The sequence below is a fragment of the Drosophila rhopaloa genome, unplaced genomic scaffold, assembly GCF_018152115.1.
Source record: "Drosophila rhopaloa isolate 14029-0021.01 unplaced genomic scaffold, ASM1815211v1 contig_3, whole genome shotgun sequence".
Taxonomy (NCBI): domain Eukaryota; kingdom Metazoa; phylum Arthropoda; class Insecta; order Diptera; family Drosophilidae; genus Drosophila; species Drosophila rhopaloa.
This window is the reverse complement of record NW_025335123.1, coordinates 25,229,374-25,253,902: the sequence shown is the minus strand read 5'-3', so window position 1 is coordinate 25,253,902 and position 24,529 is coordinate 25,229,374. Positions and strand designations below refer to the sequence as shown.

General features: G+C 44.1%; 6 protein-coding genes across 6 annotated transcripts; 3 read left to right on the top strand and 3 right to left on the bottom strand.

Moving 5' to 3' along the window:
- Positions 1-890: 890 nt before the first annotated feature.
- Positions 891-2,116, top strand: LOC108046855 (keratin-associated protein 19-2). Its single transcript, XM_017126777.2, has 2 exons — positions 891-950; positions 1,594-2,116. The coding sequence occupies exons 1-2, from the start codon at positions 939-941 to the stop codon at positions 1,915-1,917; spliced, it is 336 nt and encodes a 111-aa protein (XP_016982266.2). The 5' UTR covers positions 891-938; the 3' UTR covers positions 1,918-2,116.
- A 446-nt stretch (positions 2,117-2,562) lies between these two features.
- On the top strand, positions 2,563-3,547 carry LOC108046875 (GPI-anchored hemophore cfmA). The gene has a single exon (XM_017126821.2). The coding sequence runs from the start codon at positions 2,651-2,653 to the stop codon at positions 3,242-3,244; it is 594 nt and encodes a 197-aa protein (XP_016982310.1). The 5' UTR covers positions 2,563-2,650; the 3' UTR covers positions 3,245-3,547.
- A 3,816-nt stretch (positions 3,548-7,363) lies between these two features.
- On the bottom strand, positions 7,364-8,662 carry LOC108046894. Its single transcript, XM_017126849.2, has 2 exons — positions 8,599-8,662; positions 7,364-8,537 (listed from the first exon to the last, which is right to left on the bottom strand). Exon 2 carries the CDS (start codon positions 8,508-8,510, stop codon positions 7,686-7,688), a length of 825 nt encoding a protein of 274 aa, XP_016982338.1. The 5' UTR covers positions 8,511-8,537; positions 8,599-8,662; the 3' UTR covers positions 7,364-7,685.
- A 1,648-nt stretch (positions 8,663-10,310) lies between these two features.
- Positions 10,311-24,256, top strand: LOC108046942 (monocarboxylate transporter 12). Its single transcript, XM_017126924.2, has 9 exons — positions 10,311-10,807; positions 15,192-15,484; positions 16,499-16,618; positions 17,842-18,446; positions 19,078-19,272; positions 19,344-19,469; positions 22,878-23,208; positions 23,274-23,474; positions 23,671-24,256. The coding sequence occupies exons 2-9, from the start codon at positions 15,334-15,336 to the stop codon at positions 23,832-23,834; spliced, it is 1,893 nt and encodes a 630-aa protein (XP_016982413.1). The 5' UTR covers positions 10,311-10,807; positions 15,192-15,333; the 3' UTR covers positions 23,835-24,256.
- Positions 19,364-20,342, bottom strand: LOC108046945. Its single transcript, XM_017126927.1, has 3 exons — positions 19,875-20,342; positions 19,666-19,824; positions 19,364-19,477 (listed from the first exon to the last, which is right to left on the bottom strand). Exon 1 carries the CDS (start codon positions 20,324-20,326, stop codon positions 19,973-19,975), a length of 354 nt encoding a protein of 117 aa, XP_016982416.1. The 5' UTR covers positions 20,327-20,342; the 3' UTR covers positions 19,364-19,477; positions 19,666-19,824; positions 19,875-19,972.
- Positions 20,365-22,380, bottom strand: LOC108046943 (fatty acyl-CoA reductase wat). The gene is made up of 6 exons (XM_017126925.1): positions 21,846-22,380; positions 21,690-21,778; positions 21,461-21,570; positions 20,831-21,401; positions 20,629-20,775; positions 20,365-20,568 (listed from the first exon to the last, which is right to left on the bottom strand). The coding sequence occupies exons 1-6, from the start codon at positions 22,332-22,334 to the stop codon at positions 20,481-20,483; spliced, it is 1,494 nt and encodes a 497-aa protein (XP_016982414.1). The 5' UTR covers positions 22,335-22,380; the 3' UTR covers positions 20,365-20,480.
- Positions 24,257-24,529: the final 273 nt, after the last annotated feature.

Genomic DNA, 24,529 nt, shown 5'->3' with positions numbered 1-24,529 from the left:
TTAGCAACGTGTGTCTTTAAAAAAATGTTGTTAAACATACGATTTTTGAATACCTGTTTGCTTCAAATATGTAAGATACCCACTGAAACCGTAGTTCTTCGAATAAACCTTGCTTGCAATCACAACAATTAATGACTTTATTGACCAGGGCAGCAACCTTTGGCCCAATATACCCCTTCACCTAGAGGAACTCGCTAAAGTCGTGCACTTTGGATATTCTTTCGATAAGAGTTTGCATTGGAAATGATCTGGCAGAGATCTCAGCTGGCTGGCAGCTTAATTACAAATGCCAAAATGCTGCCAAACGTGCAATTGTTCATAATTTGTATATAATGCTGGCACATGCATGCGCAATTCCCACGGGACTTGTGGCATTTTATTATTTGGCCCAGCTTCTGAACGAACTTAGGTAATGCTCCCCTTTTGGGCCCTGTAAACCATCCGATTAGCCAGTGAAAGTGTTATACGATACACGACAGGGGCACTTGGTGATTGTGGAACTCATTTTAGAGTCTCATGTTGCATGTGGAGCGCATTGCCGCCTCATTGTTGATTGCCCAATAAGCCTGGGATCTTAGAATTTGGTCTGCGATTGCAATTATAACCGATATCGTTAGTTTCCACGCCCACTCCACTCCGCCGGATGAGCGGATGGATGACCTTTTGGCTCTCGCAGCATAAACAATATTCGATTTCAAGTCCTCAACCCGTCATGCATTCAATTCAGCTGCAACAATCGCTGCTGCTGCTGCTGCTGTTGTCAGTTTGCATAATTGCAACTGTAGCAGCAACAAGCCAAGCCGGGTGACTATAAAAGCGGCGGGCAACTGGCAGCCGTCAACAAACCTCGCCTGGCGCCCAACCCATCAAGACCACCAGCAATCCAGCAATCCAGCTATCCAGCAATCCAGCTATCCAGCAACCTCTGCAGCAGCAACATGAAGTTCTTGGTAAGCAGCAGCAGCACAAAGGATTAACTGCGCTTGTGAAAAACGTTCAGTGAAGGACTTTAATTTTTTTTTAAGTGACAGTTTTTTTTAACAACAAGTTTAAGTTAAAGTTGCAGAAATATTTATAATATCTCACTGCGTGTTTTATAACAGTTGTAAATCGTTTAATCCACGTTTATGTTGTTATAACATAAAAATGTGATTTTTTTTATTATTTATTCGAGTAATTGTGGCAGAAATATTGTTAGTATCCCGCTACATTTTCTAAACATTTTCATATCGATTACTTTATGTAACTCAAAATATGTCCTTATTTTCTTGTTACAAGTGCTATTTTAAAAATTTTTAACCCAGCCTTAAACTTAAATGTGAAGTTTGTATATTCTTTTACAATACATATATATTTTTTTAAATATCTAAAGGTGTAGTTATGGAAATATAAAAAAGAATTTATTGACGTGCTCTTATAAATAAAAACCGAAATTTTATAGTTAGTTATTTAAAAGAAGTTAAATCAATTGACATCGATATAATATAAAAATTGTAGTATAGCCAAGGATACTTTCTACAAGAAAGATTTTAACATGTAGATATTTTAAGTATCGAAATCAAAACCTGAATCTCCTTTTTTTTCCTTGTGCAGTGTGTTTTCTTAATCCTGGCCGTTTGTTTGGTGGGCACCTGGGCAGCCGTTTCGGAGCCCGCTCCTGAAGCCCTGGAGCCAGAGCCATCCGCCGTGGACGAGAAGAAGACGGAGAAGCGAGGCATCTACGGATTCGCCCACGGATACGGTGGCTACGGTGGCTACGGGGGATACGGTGGCTACGGACATGGACATGGCCACTACGGCGGCTACGGACTGGGCAGTCCCTACTACGGCGGCTACGGATACGTTCACTCGGCGCCCTACTACGGCGGACACCACGGCTACTATCCGTACCACCACGGGCACTACGGCTTCTACTAGGAGCCCCACCTGTCCATGATCATAATGCATTCTGTTTTTTTTCTCGATCGCTTCATGCTCATCACTGCACTATCATACATTTATATATATTTGTTTTCGTGAATCATTTTCCACAAAATAAATGTTTTGCAAATAGCTTTACGAATGTCTTTCAATTTTAAAGTTACAAAAGCCATGGAATATCACAAAATATAAATATCATATACAATTTAGTACAACACTAAATTGATACTTTTTTTTTTTAATGTATTAGCCTATTATAAGAAAATATAAATAAATGTGTGTGTTTTTATCGATTGAGCATTAATTAAAATAGAAAAACTGTCCAATAATATAAATCTGTTTTTTGTTTTTATGTAATATAATCCTATGAAAAGGGTGTTTGGCTTTTTTATGGTGATCTAACCGATAATATTCTGAAAAGAACGTTGTTTTTATTGCAACTGTTTGAAATTGATTCTAACACTTAGAATTATTAGAATTTATTAAAAAGTAGACAACATTTCTTTTGGCATAAAGAGGCTCGCTCTTTGAAATAAGCTCAAAGATGCATTTCTATGAATATTCAAAAAGAATATTTAAAAAACCTTGTTACAATTGTGACTGTTATACAATAGTCACTGTGCTATTTTGGGGAAAGTGTGATCACTAGCCGGCAATTGAGATCCAAAGTTAATGGTGTCGCTGCCGAAATAACTGTTCATTGATTAACGCTTAAAACTTTCCTATAAATATGCTTAAACGCGATCTACAGCGAATAACGCTAGAGTTGTCCGATCTGAAGGACTACGAGGTTGCCCGGGCGAAGAACAAATACAAGGCAGGACCACGCCCGAGGTTGTCCCAGGATGCCCTAGCCGGAGATGACGCCTCCACGTCGGGAACAACAGCCAGTTGCAGTTCCAATACGGGCACAACAACGGAATCCGCAACGGAAACTGCATCGGGATCGGGATCTGGTTCTGGTTCAGCTTCGGGATCGGGATCCGCCTCGTACATTACGGGACTGGGATTGGGCTACCGATCGGAGACACCCTCCACTGCGTCGTACACCGACACCACCTCGACGACCCCGACTCCGGCCACCCAGGAGGAGATCCTGAGACCCTCGTCCGCCGTTACGGCCACCACCACCACGGGCACCACCACTTCCGGATCAACGGATGACGTGAGCGTGGCTGCAGTAGTGGATGATACGGACACCATTGACGAAATCAGCGACGACAACTGGGTGGATCTGAACGCGGACACCAATGACACAACCGACACCATTGATGCCCACGTGGAGGAGGAGGAGGAGGAGGATGGGGCCAGGGGGGGCAGCTAGGAAGAACGCAAAGCAGCTGCAAGTGAAGTCCCCCATTTCACATAATTCATTCATTTATCATCGCTTTTTGTGTACGTAACATATCATTTGCACGTGGATTTTTATTTTCTCTGCTGCTATGCATATGCAAATGTGGAGCTATTTAATGTTTGCCTAAGTGAAACTGAAATATTAAAGGGATACTGGACTTTTTCCTTCACAAATATATGAATTATCAAAAATATATTGTAGATAATGGTATAAGCAAATATTGCAACATTTTTGAAAAGATTATGTAGTATTATATTATTTCACTCTTTTTTACCACCTTGTTTTTCAATCCAAGTTCTTTTTCAGCAGTAAAAACAGATTACATCCACAACAAAATGGGGCAACGAGTATCTACAAAACTTTCTGTTTTGAAGCAGAACTTTTAATTGCTGCATTTTGCCCTTTTAATTAGCAGAAAATACGTTTGGATTACGGCGGGCAGCTTTACCTGGATGAAAATGAAGTCATTAATTGGGTATTAGGCTACCTAGCAAGGAGCTTAAAAGCCGGCGGGTCAACTCATCGATCGTCGATTCAACAAGTGGCTTATGACCACCGGCAACAGGTATTTGTACGTATGTATGTGTGTAGTGGATGAGGATGTTCAGCTGTAAGGACGAATTGCAAAACACAGGTTATGCTGCTTGCCACGTGACTGGAGGCCCCAAAAAACGGAGGATGGGGTGGCCTCCACTGGGGAAAGCTCCTCGAAAAGCTGCAAAGCTCACAGGCATCGGCGCTGCATTTCAAAATCGCCAGAAGCAAAGCTCCGTGGGCCAGAGTGTTTTGAGCCCGGCACTCAGGCGGCAGGCTGGCCTGAGTTCAATCCCGTCCGGCTCGGCAGTCCGTCATTCCGGCAGTCTGACAGTCTGGCAATCCGGAGAACGACTAACTGGACAGCGGATGGCCGGCCATTCCCTAATCACGGGTCGCTGGAGTCCACGGCCAAGCGATTGCCAATTAAATACGCGACAAAGTTCGATTTTCGACCGCTGCGGTTACTGTCCCCTGTGGTATAAGTGCCCCCATCCGTATCTGTGTCCGTGTCCGTGCCCATGTCCGTATCCGTGTCCGTGTCCGTGTCCGTATAGGTGTCCCAGTCCGTAGTGGCGTCCGTGACCGAGGGATCGACCGTTTGCAGCACGTGCCACGTGCCGACTCTTTCGAAAGTGCAAGGGTAAGTGGCCAAGTGCACAGTGGTGGTAAGTATCTTAAGTGAATCTGAACCAAATTAATAACCCTTATGCCTTTACATATGAATTTAAGCATCAGAATCTGGAAAAAAAATAATACAATGTTATGAAAATGCTTGTTAAGAAAGAGTTTTCCAAAAGTTGATCCCTAGGGATCCCCAAATTCCGTTTTAGGGCTCTTAAAATGATATATTCACCAAGAGCCCTAAAAAATTGACCCCTTCAACAAGTAATTTAGCTAAGTATTCTAAGGATAGGTTGGTTTGGTTCAAAATCCTCTAAATACATTAGCATTATTATGCAACTATGTGTACGACTGAGTTTAACCTCTAGCCTTTGTTGCCTTTTTTTTTGGGAATAGTAGTTTATAAGCTTTGTATATTTGGAAACACACGAGGCATACACAGTTCCCCCGGCAAATGGCATGGTTCATTTTTGAACCCAGGGGATACTCCTAAAATGTATTCATTTCGGTTACACTTTCTCCATAATCCCCGTAAAAAGGACCGCCTTTGTCGGCACTGCATATGCATAACACATTGTGACCGAGAACGTGAGAAAGTGACGCCGGAGAGGCAAGCTCAGGTGCATCGATATAACCACCTGTCACACACACATTCGCGGCACGTGCAGCGCATCAAGGTGGGCAGAAGGGGGTGGAGTGAAAGTGGGAAATGGAAGCCGGGAAGGAAGTGAAAGTGAAAGCGAAAGTACAGTGACAACAGGCAGGAAGATGGCTCACGAAAGTTTCTCGGATGCTGTGCGCCACTTGTGGCAACGGGACACTTTCAATGTCCTTTGATTGCTCCTGATATATAAAACATATGTATATATTTACTAAAGTGTAGTACAGTCCCGCATACCTGGATTCCCATTTCCACACCGGTGTTTTTAGTGTAAACTCTGCTGTTTTCGCTCGACAGCGCATGTCTTTCATTAGTCCGTGCATAATTAGGGAAAACTTACACGGGAATGCCACAGCTGCGGTCGCGTTATTAGCACTTGAAGGATATATATATTGAGTCTCGGGGTCAAACCCATCAGCCTTACTAATTATTTTGACTTTTATCGAACATGTTTGGCACAATTGAAAAATTTAATTTATTTCTTTAGGTTCATCAGGCTGTAGAACAGGGTTTTTAAATATTGAAAAATAAAACAAATTAACGAACTGACTTTTTGCAGCTTTATTTCAGCTTAATTATTACTAGTTTCTTTAATTATATAGAAATAAAATAATTGTGTTACAGAAATGTTAGTATCCTTTTGTTATTTTCAAGTGTAATACAGTCTTGAGCAGACTGAAAATAAATAGTTTCCTTGCCCAAAGGCAAATACTTTAGTTTCTTTAGCCCTCACATTTCGGGTGGACTTAAAAAGCAGCTCTTAATTTTTCAGGTAACTTAATCACAATAGCTCCTAGCGAAATGGACACTGCTATCAAGTTGACCCCCCTGTAAACGGAGGTCCTTTTGGGCTCAGAGTGTTGTTTGCCAGTGTGTGCCTGTGCATATCTGATTGTTGCAACCAGGAGGTGATGTGGCAATCCAGAGGAGGAGGAGGGGCAGGCGAGGACCCACTCAACAGGTGGCTGTGAAGAGCATCCTGCCCCCAGGATCGACTTTCGTCCTGCCCCACGTTGCAATATTAATGCGGCCGAGCGCTTCGGACGAGTGCATGTTAAATAGCAGGCGGTGGCAGAGCAAACGACCCGCCTAGATACTATACTACTATATACATTTATATCCTGGGCTTTTGGGCCCCCTTTCGTCCTCTTTAGCCCACCTCCCCCCACCCTATTTCACACGGCCTTTGCTCTTGGCATTTGCCTTTTTAACCAGTTCTTATAGTTGGCTTTTGGGCTGCGGCAGGGAAAATGGCAATGCGGCATGTTTTGTGAAAAGTGGAAAAAAGTGAAATAACAAAATGGCCGTTGCAGACAATTTGCCGCTGATTGTCGAATGTCAATCTTGTTTTGTCAGCTAATTTGCATGCATATTCCCGAGCTGGCACATTATGCCATTGCCTTGCCCTCCTCACTTTCCCCACTTTCCCCGCTTTCCCTGGCAGTTCAATTTTCCGGCTTTTCGCCTGTTTGACGTTGACGTGCTGCAAAGATTCCAGCGTTTCCTTGGCCGTCAGCTGCAATTAAATCAATAGTTGGTACTAGGCCAGATAGGCAAAATGTACATGAAAATCACTTTGATTAAAGATATCTATAGTTAAGGGATGTAGAAAGCGTTCGGTTGCATTGCTCGAATCGATTGTAACTCTACTTTAATCTGATAAATTGAATCATTGAAATTAACTGTGTCATTTAACAATATTAAAAAGTCTAGAAACTTTTGTAATCTCAAACTGAAAATCTTTCCCAGGCAAGTATACGTAATATTTGTCATTATTGATCCCCAGGTAAATATGTAGAGTGGGATACTTAGTTAAGGGCACGTATTGCATTGCTCAAATCGATTGAGATAGAGAAACCTAACAAGTGGAACCTACTTTAATCTGATAAAATTAATAATTGAAATTAAATGTGTAATTTAACAATATTAAAAAGTCTAGATACTTTGGTAATCTTAAACTGAAACTCTTTCCCAGGCAAGAATACGTAATGATTGATCCCCAGGTAAATATGTAGAGTGAGATACTTAGTTAAGGGCACGTATGCCAGCGGAGTGTTGAGCGAGGATGACGCCAGTTGGGGATCGAGTTCCGTTTCGGATTGGAAGAGACGAGTGAATGCACCTATTAACGGACTATAAGCAAAAGGTGTTTGACACCGATAAGATGCGATCGCCATGGGATCATTGTCCACGGATCCGCCAATCAGAGGGATATATAACTAGTGGAATATTTGAGACATTCCCAGAGAGACAGAAAGAGCGATGAATTCGAACTGGGTATTTATTTGGCTACGGATCGGAGAGCTATTGACCGAGATTCGTGTAGGTTTTGAGGCTTATCGCCAAGCCGGATCGTTGTCTTGGGTACACAATAATAACAACAATAGCAACAGCAACAACAACAGTAGTCCGTATTTTAGGTCTCTCCGTGATTTGCCCGTAATCTCTAACGCCGCCAGCAATAAGAACAACAATATGTACGGCAAAGGAATCGTCTGGAAGTGGGTCCGTAGCTGAGTCTTGAGGCATAAAAATAGCGGGATGGGTTTATAAATAACCGGAACGAAACTATCTGCGATCCCAGGAGCGGACTTAAGGGAACCGACTTCGCAGCCCCTCCAGTTTGCTGGCCATGTGCTGCCAGATGCAGGCCGTCAGCGACCAGGAGGTCTCCTCCATCTGCGGCGGAGTAGGGACCCCGGCAAAGGACTCCCATCCGCCGGCCACGGAGGGTCCGAGGGCGATCTGGGACAGGGCATAGAGGCTGTGCACCAGGGACAAGGCCAGCACCGCCCTTTTCATCAGACCGCAAAAGGAGCGATGGCTGGGCGGCGGTGGCTCCTCGGGTGGTGGTGCTATAACCTCCGGAACGCCAACTGGATCGGTGGCAGTTCCCCTCTCCTCAAAAGTGGCTACGATTGGCGGCTCATCCGGACCAGTTCCGATTTCCACCAATCTTGGCAGGGTTACCAGATCATTTGATTGCGATGGCTTTTCATCATCAGATGGGCATGGACTTGCAAGATGAGGTGGGACTGCTACTATATTTATAGAAGGAGGAACATCATCTCCAGACTCTCGGGAACCTGGTTCCAGACTCTCGGCTGCCAAAGGAACCTCCAGACGTGGCTCATCCCCATCCATTGTCTGGATTGCGAGGCTCACGAGAAGCTTTCCACTGTGAACACAACGCTCCAGCTCAATGTCCTTGGCCTCCAGTAAATCGAAATAGAAACTCCAGGGCGGAGTCTCATCCTCCAGCATGGGCAGATCCAATGACAGCAGCCACTTGAAAAGCTGGGCAGGATTGCTCGGCACGCGAAAGTTGTAGTTCCATGGCTTCCCGAAAGTCTCTTCGCGCATGCCCAAAACGGACCTGCGCCAGTTGTACTGCTCATCCAGTTGAGATAGCTCCATGACTAGGAAATATATATCTGATGCAGACTGGAGGGGAGGAGAATATATAAGGCAGGATTTTTGATTGCAAAATAGTCAGAAAACGAACCAACAAGCACCGTCTGGTATGAAATATATCAAATTGACTAACTGATTGGGAAGTTTTTGAAGTCTGGCACCTGGGGCACCTGACCCAATCCCAATCCCAATCGATTGCAATTCCGGGGACCACATTTCGACCTGTTCCTGAGCGGGCGCCACTTCGCTCCTTGCAGCCAGTTGAGCCTCCAGTAGCGCTCTACTTCTCCTGCCCCGGACCCCACTATCTTATCAACTGGAAATGGGGCGTGGCATGGCCACCCTCGGACTCACTATGCGGAATTGATTCCCAGTCCCGGGTCCGTTCCTGTTATAGAGGGCGTTATCACTGGCCCGCCATAATCGGCTATCAATATTGTCCCATTACGCCAATCGAGTTGATGAGCAAGGGGCGAAAGGGGTTTTGGACGGGAAGGACGGGTAGTAATCAGGCGTATGTAGGATCACGGGTTGGCCAATTCATCTTGGGTGACCACCCAACCTGTGACCGATTGCCTCAGTCTAGTCTTGGGGTCTTGTGTATATTTTTAGCATTAAAAGTCACTATTTGCTCAGCAAATTATGCGATCAGTGCGAAGCGCGGTCAAGTCAGATTTCTAATGCTGATCAGTGGACACCACGGCGGGTGTGACTCTTCACGCACAGTGCTCCATAATCTAGGGAACACCGTGAGTAGGGGAAAGTTAAATACTCCGCTCCAGTAAATTTGTACAGGGTATTAGCAGTTCGCCGTAGGCTACAAATAGCTTGTCTTATCGCTGACCTTCATTTTTCACTACTTTCAAGTGAAGTTAAAGTGACAAGGCGAGTTCTTCACTCGTTTTATTGGTGCAAGTGCAATAAACTTCATGGGAACCATAGATTTCATTGTTTTGGACTGAGAAAAAAAGACATTTATGGCGAAAATAGTAATGATAGATTAGATAGATATTAAACCCCTTACCAGCATTTATTATAAACAAATTCAAGAGAGTAAAATGAGGTGTCTTCCACTGTGATTTGGGCTTCACCCACAAATACAATTTGAAATATACCCCAAGCATTAACTTAGTCGATTACTTGTGGACTCTTAAAAATACAAACAAATTCTATTCAGTAAAAAAAAAGATTTAAAATATGTAAAACTAGGCTAAACTATACTTTGAAAAAGCCTTTAAAGCTCAATAAATATTTTAAAATTATTAATTTATTTTTAAGTACTAATATGCTGTTTCATATAGAGTATCATAATGCATGGTCTATATAGTCTGTTGTATACAATTTGCTATGATTGTATTTTCATTTTATGACCGTTGTGATTTCGTTTTACGCACAGTTCAACTCGAGCAAATTTGTTAATTAATATTTAACACTAAGCCCAGAAAGGCGTAAGCGTTCGGGACCCCCTCCCCCCAGGTCCCCGCCCTCCCGCCGAAAACCCGTGTTATTTACCTTTGGACAACAATTGGAAACATGAACAAAAAATTATAAACTGATAAGGTTCCTATAATTCAAAGCGGATTGAGTTCGATCACTGGGTATTGTGGCGCTCTCCCCCCAAAGTTCTCCACACTGCATAGTGTAGTGGGCTCTCTCTTCCAGTGGGGCTGACCAGTGATAAGGAAAGAGAGAGCGGTCGAGAGACCCGGAGAAGAGAGGAGCGGAGAGCAGAGGAGAGTGCTTTTCGGTTTCAGTTCGGTGTTTGCTTTTCCTTTGCCGCCGCCGTTTCTTCTTCGTTCTGCTCGGCGTTCTGCTCTTACACAGTTCGCATTTAATTTTATTTGGTCGCCTGCTAACAGCGACATCGGTTCGACATCGTCTCCTCGCCAAGAAATAACAGCAGGCTCCCGGAATCGAGAAATGAATAAAAACGCCGAAACTGAAAGCCAATTTGTGATACGAGTGAACCGTTACCAACATTGAGTGTGACCAAATATCCAAAGACCGCCAGGACGAACATAGTGTGGCCAGTTGCCAAGGACCCTCTTTTTTTTTACCGCGCTTAATCGACTCTTGATCGACTTCATTCCGTTTTTATTGAACCCCCAACGCCTCGTTCGATTCATAATCTCTGCGATTGGACATTAGCAACTGTAACGCGAAGAACACAAAGTGTCAACAAAGTCGTAAAAAGATTTGCACACTCAGGCAATAAAGTAAATACAAAAAAGTACAGCAAAAGAGTGCAGGCAACGAATTAATTAACAAATAAGAGGCGCACAAAGCCCACAACACGAAAGGTAAGTCGGCTGGATCAGATAAGGCCCGCCTTAACTGTCGAATTACGTGCCGTAATGCTCCATGTCATAATCCCCATATCTGATCGGATCATCTCTGTGTTTTTGGACCTGCCCAAGGAGCGAAATGCAGTCGCCCTGGAAACGGAACCAAACAAAATCGGAGGAAACATCCAAATGTCGAGACTGCACTCTTCGTCGAGACTATTTTTAAACGGATTTGTTTCTTTATTTTCGGCTTTTTTTATATGCTGTGCCTGTAGACATAGAACGTGGGAGAGGAAAAAACCGAAAGTGCATTCGCTACCCATCCCCCCTTTTCGCCTTACAGGTGGCCATGATCGATATTGAAAGCTCCCGATATTGATATTGACTAAATCCGAAGGTTTGAGCTCATGTTGACAAGATCGTTGAGAAAGATTGATGGGGATCGGAGGGAAATGGGGATATTAAACAGAGGTTTATGTGTGATATGACATAAGAATGTGTAAATATGCAGGGGAGTTGCAGTGAGAAAAGGACGGGCTCCTCGTCTTGTTCAACTATTTCATTTATTAACTCATGTAGCTATTAAAACGTGGGAAATAATTAAAGATATAGATATACTACATAATCACTATAAGCTATCTGCAGAAATTAGTACATTACAAACCACAAAATGAAGAACACTAGGGACAGGAATTTGAGAAAATTCAATGAAAACAAGTCCTGGTCCCAATCAAAAGCCCTTTCTCTGTTCCCCCCGGACTTTCCATCCAATTTAATCTATACGCAGCCCGCGGAATCCGGTTAGTGGGTCAGCTCCCTGACCAGGTTCAACAGCCTGGCCAGGTGGATCTGATTGATGGGAGGTCGTGGGCCGGCGGGACTGGGATTCCGACTGGGAAGTGAACACAAAGTAAGTCCAAGGCCAAAGCAATTAAAAATCCGTGACCGCAAAAGCTGAAATTCATTTAGTGCCAAGCAAAGTGAATTAATTTCATAATAAACAAAGTGCGATTGACCGCTGGCCGGACAGTTTTCCAGCTGAGATGCAGTTTAAACCGGGCAAGGATAATCGAGACATTAATAAATCAGAAATCAGAAAGACAAAGGCCGGTGGGAAAACAATTGGGCCATCCCCATCATTAAAGGGCCAAGAACTGGAAATGGATGATAACGTTACGGGTGAATCACTCGCTTCGCTTGCATGTCGCATGCAAGTGTTCTCTATCACCTTTGGCACCGTTTCTTCTATTTGGCAAGTCGCATTTGTTTGTTTTGCTGCTGGTGGTTCAACGACACTTGCTAGCCACCAAAACGCAGCAATCTGAGCACCATCGAAAAAAAACAATAACAGAAACAACCCAAAACAGAGTCCCACACACGGAGAAAATATGATTACTAGGGTTAAATGGTTTTTATTTAAAATAATTTTAAATTATGAAAATTTCATAGTCAAGTTCTATTATTATATTATAATGCTTTAGAAATTAATTTTTAAAAGGCACGTTTCTTTTAAAGTATCTGAAAAATAACTAATCGATTGTAAGAAATTTGTAATTTTTAAATGTGATATGATTTTTGCTTGGGAAAGTACACAAATTGTTTTGCAGTGCACTCACGTAATCGGACTGTTCGTGTTGCTCCTGCTTTTTCGGTTGGTTTTGCTGCTGCTGATATTGCATTTTGCTTACTGCGCACATTTTGTCACATTTTGGGGCTATCACTCGGCTTCCACACTCGCCATGCAGATGGGTCAAGGGCAAAGGCGCCTCGCAGTGCCCTCCATCCGCCGACCGAGTGACTGAGTGCATCCAGTCCGACTGCTATCGCCTTCCGAGGAGGGGGCCGATGTCGTTGCCAGGCGAAAGTGCAAGATAAACAAGTGGAGGACTGGAGGGACTGGGGGTCACATACGGTGGAGTGGAGTGGAGCAGTTAATACCCGATTGCGATCCAGTTAGCGACCGGTTCGTAACTGATTTACAGGAGTTCAAAGGGGATAAATAACAGATAGGAAAATACATATTGCTTAAGCGGAAATATTTACTAGCAACATTTTCTTTCAATCTCCATTTAAATCCATTTAAAATTGTAGATTATAAAATACATAATAAAAGCCCAAATTGGAACATTAAAAGTACTCAGATTTGAACTAATCTTATGACCTTTGACATGACTTTCAAGCAATTTACCATCAATTAAAAATCAAACAGAAATAATAATTAATGAAAATTACGCTACCTCTAATTACCAATTAGTTTAATAGTTATGTATATACCATTAAAAAATTGCTATAAAAAACACAGATAATCATTTAAATAGAAAATATTAAGTATACGTCTTTGAGCGCTTAGCAAGATTTGATTCTAAGAACTATTGTTGTTTTAAACATTCGTGTCACTTTAAGCTGCTAAACAAGCATAAATCGCAGACAAATTACTTCTTTGTTGGACAAGATGAGTGGGCGGATTTTCGATAATACATATGTTCCGTGTGGACCGCACAATTTCCTTCAGTCAGTGCCGCCAACGCTGCGTATGCGCAATCTCTTTGTCGGCGATTAGAGGAATCGTTTCGAGACAATCGCTTGAATGTCATGGTCAATATATGGCCCAACTGTGTAGACATATGTGATAATGCCGAATTTCTTGATGTTCTTTAGGTTCTTGAGGTTGGGGAGGTAAAAGTTTAGGCTACATTTGTCGCTCTCATTTTGCGTTCATTTGATTTGTTTTGTTTTAATTGTCTCTGATTGCACAAAAGAGCGACGCCGACGGATGAATCATTCCGTATAAGTTGGAGATGCTGGGGATGCGTTTCCTGTTGTTGTAGTGCGAGCATATATACCACTCGCTTGTAAATGGAAAGTAACGCCCCCTCTCGACGCCCCTGCACCGATTGTTCGACTCTCTAATCAATTTTAGGTTCAGTTTTAGCTTTTGTTCATGCCTGGCTTTCATTGTAATGTGTGTGCATATCAAGTGCTTGCTGATATGGCTTTGGAAAAAGTGAAATAGCATTTGTTTTTGTTCAGACTGGGGGGAAATAGACCACCATACCCCCTCCCCCCATACATCTGCTTTATCACGTCACAATTATCTTGCGGCATTGTTGCAACTTTTGCGCTTTGTTTTCACTTCAAAAAAAACGCAGCAATAACAACGATGATTGAGCAGGCGGCACTTCTGGAGATACATGTGCATATAGGTTATATATTGCATATTATACATATATTCTATATTCGGTATGCCATATCTATTTGTGAAGAGACGAGAACAAAACAGCAAAACACAATAAACGAAAGTAATTCGCACCTTGGCCAGTGATTAGAGTGGTCTGAAGTGGCTCAAAGTCTTGGCTAATTTACTAAATCAAAACCGAACCAAGCTAATTCTATATCTGAATAATATACCAAACACACAAATTTTATGAGTTTAAAATGGATTTTGTAGTTGTCTAAATCGTATAATGAATCGTATTTTAGAGATTTGGATAAGTTCAAAGAAATGATTTTAAGAGAAGCTAAGTGGCGACATGTTCGCGACTTTTTCGCCGCATAAACGAAAGTTCTTTCCGTTCTGATCGCTGGGGGTCCAAATGGCAAAAGGTCAGCTGAGATCTTTGAGAGTCGGGTGTTTTTCTGAGCTGCGCCTGATAAGCCGTGCTATATGTATGATACCCCTCCCGTTTCTCCGCTTCTTGTTCATACGATCGGCGGACAATGGAAATTTAGCGGAATCTGCCCAATAACGGCGATGATAGGGACTATGCTAATGATCAGGGGGCGGACGACCGGGTGGGCGTGGTCAAGAGGTTACTAACAGGCTGATAACCGCTTTGATTTGGTTTCCGTCGCCTTTACTATATAGACGTCATAATTCCCATTTAATAAGGTTCTAAATTTAACTTAAGTTGTAGTTCCCCTGTGTTTTTATTTGTTACAAACAACGACTGTGCCTGATCATTATTGCTTCATCAGCGATTTTAAGTCCTTGTCGTAATAATTAAATAAAATAATATATTTCATTGATGCACAAAAGTTAAGATATTTCTAGAAAATGAAAAGCAGTTATAAAATACTTCTACAACGCTTATTTTTTGATGATTAAATATGTATAAATAATTTCATTTGATTTTGAAAAACATGAGCTCCCCCGGGCATGTGATTGTACAGTTCCAAATGTATATATAGAAACCACTCTGTTTTGGTTGTTTTTTTTTAGCAGGTTCAATGTATTTTGTATTTGAGCTCCGTTGATAAGCAGGGCAGACACACTAGCAGCAACAACTTTGGAAGCACAACAGCAACATCCTCTTCATCACGTGTTTTTAATGTTTTAAAGCTGACCTACGACTAGCCTCTAATTGCCACCGAATCCCTCTCGTTCTCGTTCTCATTTCAGTTGGCGCAACATGAGCCACTGGCTTTAGGGGGCATATCCAGCAGCAGCAGCAGCAGCAGGTGCAGCAGGTGCGGCATCCAGCACTCCCAGGTCAAGGTTCATTCGGTAACCGGAGCAATAAGCCCAGGGCGATACCAACAACATGGTTCACGGACCGCCGGCACGCAGAAAATCCCAGCAGCAGCAACAACAACATGAGGCCTGCGAAATGGATCTCGAGCGACAGCCCACTCCTCCGGATGGCGGATGGGGATGGGTGGTGGTCTTCGGCTCCTTCATGATACACATAGTCAGTAAGTGAAAGTGAATCTGTGGCAGTTGCCAGAGTAGAGTGGTAGAGACATGATTTTCGGGCGGTCTAAACTCTTCGATCAACATTGATCAACAGGCAATTAATTTATGAAATCGAACAACTATTACAGAAGTTATTAAGAAATATAGTTCAACACAGTCAATAACGTAAGCTCAAGAAGATAAATATGTCTTAACATCACATCCTTTTTCCCTTTTTCCCTTTGTTTAATGCTATTTTCAATCCTGTTAAAAAATTCCTTAAAATTACGAATTAGCAGAAAGATAAACATTTTATGAATAGGGTTTCCCCCAGTCGGTTTCCCCCACCGAAAATAAATGGGTCCCCCGTTTTGGGTTTCAATTAGGTCACGGAAGTGCTTCGCCGGAGGAGGACTTGACGAACTGGAGTTGGGTGCCTCTGAAATGCCAGCTTTTGCCACCTTTACGGCTGCCATAAATCAAACCCACCAGCCTTGGACTCACCCGGCAACCGGAGTGGCCAGGGAATTAAAGCATTTAGCTGTTTCATGGATTTTCGGGGATCGTAAATACTTTAAGCACTCTAATCGCTGCAAATCAGAGAGATTGAAATGGGGACTTATCGGCGAGGTCCAGTCATGACACTGATACCCGGCATACGGTTGCTGATTTACGAGAAGTGGAGTACAGTCGCCACTCGAGCCGTACAACCATCAATTGGATGATAATTGTGGCCAAGTGTGTGCCGATAATCTTATCGCCGCGTTGGCTGTAATTGCCCTGCCACGGAAATAGTTACCGATCGATCGGTGGGCCGGGGGCTGGGCAGACTGGTGGGGGAGCCTGATAAAATTGGGAGCCGTAATTAATTGCCCAACTAAACTGATTTATGGCCTGTCGAGGAGCCAGGCGATCGGTAACCAGTTTGATCGAACGGAATCCACTTTGGGCAGTGGATTGCAACTAAATGGCCTACTTTTAGGCGTCTTATTCTCATTCGCAGTACCTAATCTCAGATCTTTTGTCTTCCGCAGCCGATGGCATGACCTACTCCTTTGGCATCTTCTACAATGAGTTCCTGAAATACTTCAACGAGGGCAAAGGTTACACGGCCTGGATTGCCTCCATTATGGTGGGCGTGACCTTCTCTTCGGGTGAGTGCAATCTATGGAAATTTTAAAACGATGAAAAATTGACCCAAAAAAACTGAAACGCAGTTTTTTAGAGAATGAATCCACAATCATTTTAAAGTATGCCACTTTGAAATCGGATGTCCGTAACAAAAGTTTCGAAAATTTGGAAAGGGGTTACATTGCTTAAAATGATGAAAATTCGACCCAAAACCAAAAAAAAACTGGAAACACAGTTTTTTAGAGAATGAAACTACAATCATTTTAAAGTATGCCCCTTTGAAATCGGATGTCCATAACAAAAGTTATGGGCTAAGAAGTGCAGGTTTTAGGTTACTTTTCTGCAAGCCCATTTTTCGAAAATTTGGAAAGGGGTTACATTGCTTAAAATGATGAAAATTCGACCCAAAAAAACAAACTAAAGTGGAAACACAGTTTTTTAGAGAACTAAGCCACAATCATTTTAAAGTATGCCACTTTGAAATCGAATGTCCGTAACAAAAGTTATGGGCTAAGAAGTGCAGGTTTTAGGTCACTTTCTGCAATCCCATTTTTCGAAAATTTGGAAAGGGGTTACATTGCTTAAAATGATGAAAATTCGACCCAAAAACAAAAAAAAAACTGGAAACACAGTTTTTTAGAGAACTAAGCCACAATCATTTTAAAGTATGCCACTTTGAAATCGAATGTCCGTAACAAAAGTTATGGGCTAAGAAGTGCAGGTTTTAGGTCACTTTCTGCAATCCCATTTTTCGAAAATTTGGAAAGGGGTTACATTGCTTAAAATGATGAAAATTCGACCCAAAAACAAAAAAAAAACTGGAAACACAGTTTTTTAGAGAATGAAACCACAATCATTTTAAAGTATGCCACTTTGAAATCGAATGTCCGTAACAAAAGTTATGGGCTAAGAAGTGCAGGTTTTAGGTCACTTTTCTTCAAGCCCATTTTTCGAAAATTTGGAAAGGGGTTACATTGCTTAAAATGATGAAAAATCGACCCAAAAACAAAAAAAAAACTGGAAACACAGTTTTTCAGAGAATGAAACTACAATCATTTTAAAGTATGCCCCTTTGAAATAGGATGTCTGTAGGAATAGTTATGGCCTTAAAAGTGCAGGGTTTGCGTCATTTTTCGAAAATGTCGGCTTTCTTTCTAGTTAATTGTAACCTTTCTATCTTAACATTAATCCATAATCAGTTGCAGTATTTTATGATTTAATTTATTTTTGATTTGGTGTGTTGCAGGACCCATCAGTTCGTCCTTCGTGAATCGATATGGCTGTCGAGCGGTGACCATCGCGGGTGCCATCCTGGCCGCCAGCTGCATCATCGTGAGCATGTTCGCCCAGAACGTGCTCACGCTGATCATCACGATTGGCTTTGGCACGGGGCTGGGCTTCGGGCTGATCTACCTGCCGGCCATCGTGAGTGTGACGCAGTACTTCGAGGCGCGGAGATCCCTGGCCACGGGCATCGCGGTCTGCGGCTCCGGATTCGGCACCACCGTGTTTGCCCCGCTGACGGAGTACTTGATCGGCAGCTACGGGTGGCGCGGGGCGATGCTGATCATCGGCGGCATCGTGCTCAACTGCATCATCTTCGGGGCGATGTTCCGACCCCTGGAGCTGGAGGCGCCTCCAAAGACGCCGCCCAACACACCGAGCACTCCGAAGCTGGGCAAGAAGTCGGCCATCATCGACCAGAACACCACGCCGGCGGAGCTGGAGCCCCTGAAGATCCTGCCGAAGGATCAGTACCTGCAGCTGCCCCAGCGCACAGACACCCCGATTTCCGGAGGAGGAGGCCTCTGCCGATCCAATAGTGTGGGTCACAACCTCAAGCCCAGTTTGGTAAGAAAATTTTTAGAGTATGGTGGATTTGAAAGAACCTTCCCTTTAAATGAAAGTATTTTTTTGTTTTGTTTTTTGATTGTGAAATAATAACAAAATGGTAACAAAGATAGGTGCACCTAATTGGGGAACTTAAACAAATCAGAAACAATAAACAATAAAATTAGTCAAATATGTCAGCAGCACATAATAAATATAAATTATAGAAAATTATATAAATTGAGCCTAAAGATATGAGAGAAATTTAAGAAATGAAAGTATACTATTTAAGCGAACACTTTCTTGCTTGGCGTTTTAGTTGCGTTAATAAATAATTGGCAAAAGAAAATTTGATATAGTATGGCTAATAACTCCGTTGTACAAAATCTAAACAATTGCTTAAGAAATATTATTTGAAAGCTAAATAGTTTCACTTGGCCATGTTGCAAACCAATTTCGAAAGCAATTATCCATTTCCCTGATAGTAAGGTTGATGTACATCGTATTATTTTAAAATTTGATGTCATTTTTCTGTGGCCTTTCTGTAGCCCTTTTTGAAATCCACAAAACCGAAATCCGTTAAAAAAAGACTTCCAATCAAGGTCAAAAAGAAAGACAACACTGTGTATTTATGTTTGAACTTGTACAACAGAACAACAACTCGAATGGCGCTGTCAACGGACAGGCAGCCACCTTGGTGACCCCACCGCAGGCGGTGGCGAAGAGCACCAGCAACGACGACATCGCCCGCAAGTGCCACAGCCAGCTGCAGTTGACTCCTCTGCGGGATCTGCATCGGGAGCGGAGTGCCAGTGGCACCATGTACCGCCCGGATGCCCTCTACCAGGTGGGTGTACCCTCTAATCTCAAACTTGAATTTGAATTGCGCAACTAATTGGTGCATCTGTGTGTGTCCAGGGATCGCTGCACAACCTGCCCGACTACGTGAGTTCCAGGAACGATCTGAACCGCTCCATGTCCGGATCCGGGGTGATCAAGCGGTACGGATCACTCCGGCAGAGCAACAACGTGTCACAGAGTCAGGTGAGTTCCTAGGAGTAAATAATGTATATAATGTATATAATGTTTAGTACAAAACCTAAGGGGTGAAGTATAGTCAGATAAACTCTTGGTCAGTTTTTGAAGCAGACTTGTTACTGAAGATTGTCTTGTATGTGCAATCATTCTACTTGGTAAGCCTACTTAGGCCTAATTTTGAAGGCCTGTTTATATGACTCACCCTGTGTGTTCCAACATATCAAAGTTTAATCATTTTCCATTGGCAGATGTGTGGTAGTCAGCTTCTGTTATTTAGCATCCTTGTTGTTGTGTCAAAGTCGATCCTTTAAATTTTGCCATTCTTATTCAATGAAAATAAAAAATATATCCCTTGGGATTCCTTGAAAAAATAAATGTAATTTACTTTACAAGCTCAATTACAAGACTCACCGAGTATTCCAAATTATAAGTAATGAGTTGAAACAAAAGAGGATGCTTTGGTGAAATACAAACAATGTGTTAATCGGGTTTTGGGTTCTTGAACTAAATTATGGGAAGGGCCAAGCGTACAGACCCCAGGGATCGTTGTGGGGAATGTGTTTGGGAGTGAATATCGATCGCTTCTTGCGGTCGCAGTAGTCCATCAAGTGGTCGCGCAGCTCCAGTAGGATCCTCTTCAGCCAGCCCTGCCAGGTGGAGTCCGGCAGGGGGCATCCCACGGTGCGCTCCTGGTACTCGTCGAAGAGCATGGCCAGGAAGACGCCCACCTGCACCGAAAGGCAGATCTTGATGAGGAAAATGAGCACGGAGATGGGCCGCAGGTGCCACTGGATCGAGAGAAGGATCTGCTTCCAAAAGGGCAATGCTCGATTCTCCTCATTTTCCGGGCGCACCAAGTCCATATTTGCTTTTATGGTTGATCAACAATTAAATGGGTATATCGAGTGAAACGTTGTTTGTTATATTTGAGCTGATTTGAAATTCACTTCTACTTAGGTTAACAAAAAAAAAAACTAAAACAGAAAGATAGTAATATCAAGGAGTAGTGATCTAGATCTAGAACTGCGACAAATAGCTCGTCCAGATCCAGCGGATCAGTTTGTAAAGCAGGAAGAGGCGGAACAACCGGTAGAGAAGCACCTTGCTGAAATAGTTTTAATTTATAGTTTTCAATTGGTCGAAGGAGAGAGTACTGGGCACTCACATCCTTAAGATTATCTTGGTGCGCGCCATTGTTTTGGGATCTTCGCGGAGCAAGTGCGTTCGAATGCTGAGGAGCATGTTCCCGCAGGACTGGATCACCAGACCATGGATATCCGGATGCTTGAAGGCGTCCAGATTGAACGGAGTGCTGGAATGAACAGGGTTGAGGGCCAACGAACTTCCCAAAACGATGCCCCACCTACCCGGCGTTCTCCTCGCAAAGCGAATCCATGTCCGTGATCCCGGGACTGTCGTAGTTGTTGAACATGAACGGCTGCATCACCTCCAGCGTCTGGTAGGCCTTCCTAACCGCACTCATCAGCAGTGGCTTCCGCCCGAAGATCCGCAGCAGCAGATCGATGATCGCGGCGGGGAGGATCTGCTTGGTGAAGACGAGGAGCTGGTAGACCCAGCGCCTGTCCGTGTAGTGGCAGCCCGGTATCATCAGGCTCTTCCCGAAGGCCACGTCCCGCCACAGGTCCAGTGTGTCCATCTGCTCGGCGATCTGGGTGAAGGTGTGCGGCACGTGGGTGCAGGATGAGGACAGGTAGACCGGCAGCTCCGGCGGAGGACCTCGCTGGTAGGCCTCCGATCCCCGCTTCGTGTAGCACAGCATGCTCTTGATCCCGATGTCCTGCGGCGTGATGTCCAGCCGGATGTCCTTGCCCAGGTAGACGGTCTTCAGGATCCCAGCGCCCACCAAGGCGAACAGTCCCATGGCGCCCATCAGTGAGGGCGAAAAGCCGGGCGAGGGATCGTCCACCGCGAAGAGAACTAGAAGGTTCCTGATCAGTCAGGGGCACATATGTATACCATGGAGAAGCCTTGATTACCTATGGACGGACGGTACACTATCAGCGGCAGCCGATGGCGGTAATCATTCACCAGGGACTCGGCCAGATTTTTGGTGAACGTGTACGTGTTGGGAAAGCCCACGATCAACCTGCGATGGCCAAACGAAAACGCATTATATGGCATCCAGTAAAAGTACAAATCAATAGCTTTGCAGAGAAATCGATGAATATAGCTGATATGAAATTCAAGAGCCCATTTCCGACTTACTTCCTGGTAAGGGCATTAAGCATCCCATCGTCGGGGACTTCCTCCAGCAGTCGAAGGCACAATCGCCAGTCCATCGGCGAGGAGTAGTACTGCAAGGATCAGAGTCACGGAGTCACAGAGTCAGGGACACAGAAGAAGACCCAACCCACAACGCACCTTGGGCTCCACCCGCTTCAAGTAGGGATTGCTGTAGAAGGTGGACACGTGGACGAAGGCCCTGAGATTGGGCAGACCCTCGGCGAACTTGAGGGCTTCCAGGGTGCCGCCGACATTCAGGCGGAGAGCCACCCGGAGTGGTTCGTCGAAGCGCACCGTGGCAGCACAGTGGTAGACCAGGGACACGCCCCTCATGCGCTCCCTCATCGCGGGATCGATGCCCAGTCCGGGCAGGGAGACGTCTCCCGGCACCGCCACCACCTTGTCCAGCTCCTGCGGCTTCTCCACGGCCAGCACATGGAAGACGGTGGCCTGGCGCAGCCGGAGGAGCCTCTGCTCGGCCGTCAGCTGCTTGCGAGGACGCAGGAGGATGTAGATGCGGCGGACGTTGCAGGAGCGCAGCAGCTTCTCGATCAGCGCCTTGCCCACCACACCCGATCCCCCGGTCACGAAGATCTCGCTGTCCTCGAAGAACTCCTCCACTCCCATTGTCCGGTGATTCGCCAACCAGAGCCCACAGAGCACTGCGCTTGGTCAACCCGAATCCGGCGGTCAATCGGCTTAGCCGACCAGCCAATCCACGCATAGCAATGAACGTTGTAATTTGAATAACATGAGCTCAATTACATTCCCATGCTAATTTCGGACTCAATAGCACTGGGGAGTCGTTGCCAAAGCAAGGTTAACAGTGACCCCAACTTACATTGGGGTCACCACGCAGTCTTTCTTACTCTTTCCTTTACGAACTTACTAGGATTCTCTTTTCACAGATGTTCAAAGAGGAAATATTAAGTAATAAATGTAGTTTTTAATAGGGATTTTCATTAGGAGCAATGTAAATTGGGGTCACCACGCAGTCTCTTACTCTTACTCTTTCCTTTACAAACTTACTAGGATTCTCTTTTCACAGATGTTCAAAGAGGAAATATTAAGTAATAAATGTAGTTTTTAATAGGGATTTTCATTAGGAGCAAAGTAAATTCTAGTATACATTCCAAATAAAGGGTTATTAAACCACTTTCCCCTTTGCAGGAGGAGACCAAGTGCTGCGGCTGCATCACGTGCTCCAAGGAGACCCGCGACACGTTCGCCGAGATGATGAACTTCTCGCTGCTGAAGGACATGGTCTTCGTGATCTTCTCCGTGTCCAATTTCTGCACGAGCATCGGCTTCAACGTCCCGTACCTCTATGTGGCCGCCTATGCGGATGCCTTGGACCTTTCCAATTCGCAGGCCAGCTACCTGATCTCCACCATTGGGGTGGCCAACACGGTGGGCCGCATAGTCCTAGGTTACATAGCGGACAAGCCGTGGGTGAACCGCCTGCTGGTCTACAACGTCTGCCTCACCGCCTGCGGAGTGTGTGAGTATATGGATGATTACTTGGCCCCACTCATGCTCTAATCGAATTCTATCCTGGCCAACTAGCCACTGCCATGGTGCCGCTGTGCCATGACTTCCAATCGCTGGCCTTCTACTGCATCGTGTTCGGCTTCACGATCGGTGCCTACGTGGGTCTCACCTCGGTCATCCTGGTGGATCTGCTGGGACTGGACAAGCTGACCAATGCCTTCGGCCTGCTGCTGCTCTTCCAGGGCATCGCCAGCTTCATTGGTCCGCCCATCGGAGGTGAGTCCCCCCCTAAGTTCTAGTTTACAAGATAAAAATATCAGAATATGAACTTTGTAAAGATTTTGAAAAGAAATCATTTGATTGAAACGTATGATGATTTTCCACGTCTCTTACTTGAGTAACTTGAGTATCAAGTACCAAGTTGGGTCACTTGTTATATGTATGTACTATATGTTTGACCTCTCCTGCACAGGTTCGTTGTACGATCTGACCAACTCGTATGCGCCGGCCTTCATGATGGCTGGACTCATGATCGCCATCAGTGGACTGGTGATGTTCGCCATTCCGCCGTTGCAGCGACTCCAGGCCCAGAAATCGGAGCAGAAGCACCACACCGAGCACCTAGCCCTAAGTTAGTGAACCCACTCCATCTTCCACCACCCCCCACCCCCTCCCCTTGTTTCTGTTTATTATTCCTCTTTTTTTTTTTGTTTTTTTCTATTGTAACTATAAATCTAGATATATACTGATGCACACGACACTTGGTTAGATTAAGACATGTATGTATGAGTGGATGCCATAGCTAGAGCATATCCGATTATTTATGTATAGGCAACTACCCCAACTGACCCATGACCCCTGACCCCTGACCTGTGCCCCTGACCCAAAACTCCATCCCCATGAAAACCTTCATTGCAAATGGATGCAAATGTATACCTATATGTACGTATATCCATATACAAATGTACTAGAGAAATTATTGTTATTCTATTATGAATGTATGCCTGTGCGTGTGTCTGTCGGTCTATACGCCATTAAAGAAAGCTTTTGTACAACAACCCAGCACCACGGAAAGTCTATTTGGAATCGATTATCTAAAAACCACATGTGGCCTAAAAACTGAGGAATGTGACAAGTGAAAACAAGTAAGTCAAGGGAGGTTTTTAGGACGATGCAATTCTGACAATCTCTACAGTTTAACATTAACTCTACACAAGCCTTTATACCCAAATTTAATAGTTCTGCAAATCTAGATAACAAATAATAAATGTATCTTTGCACCCTCAATTTGCAAAGGCTTATCGCTTGTGTGCAGTATAGATAATGTTCAG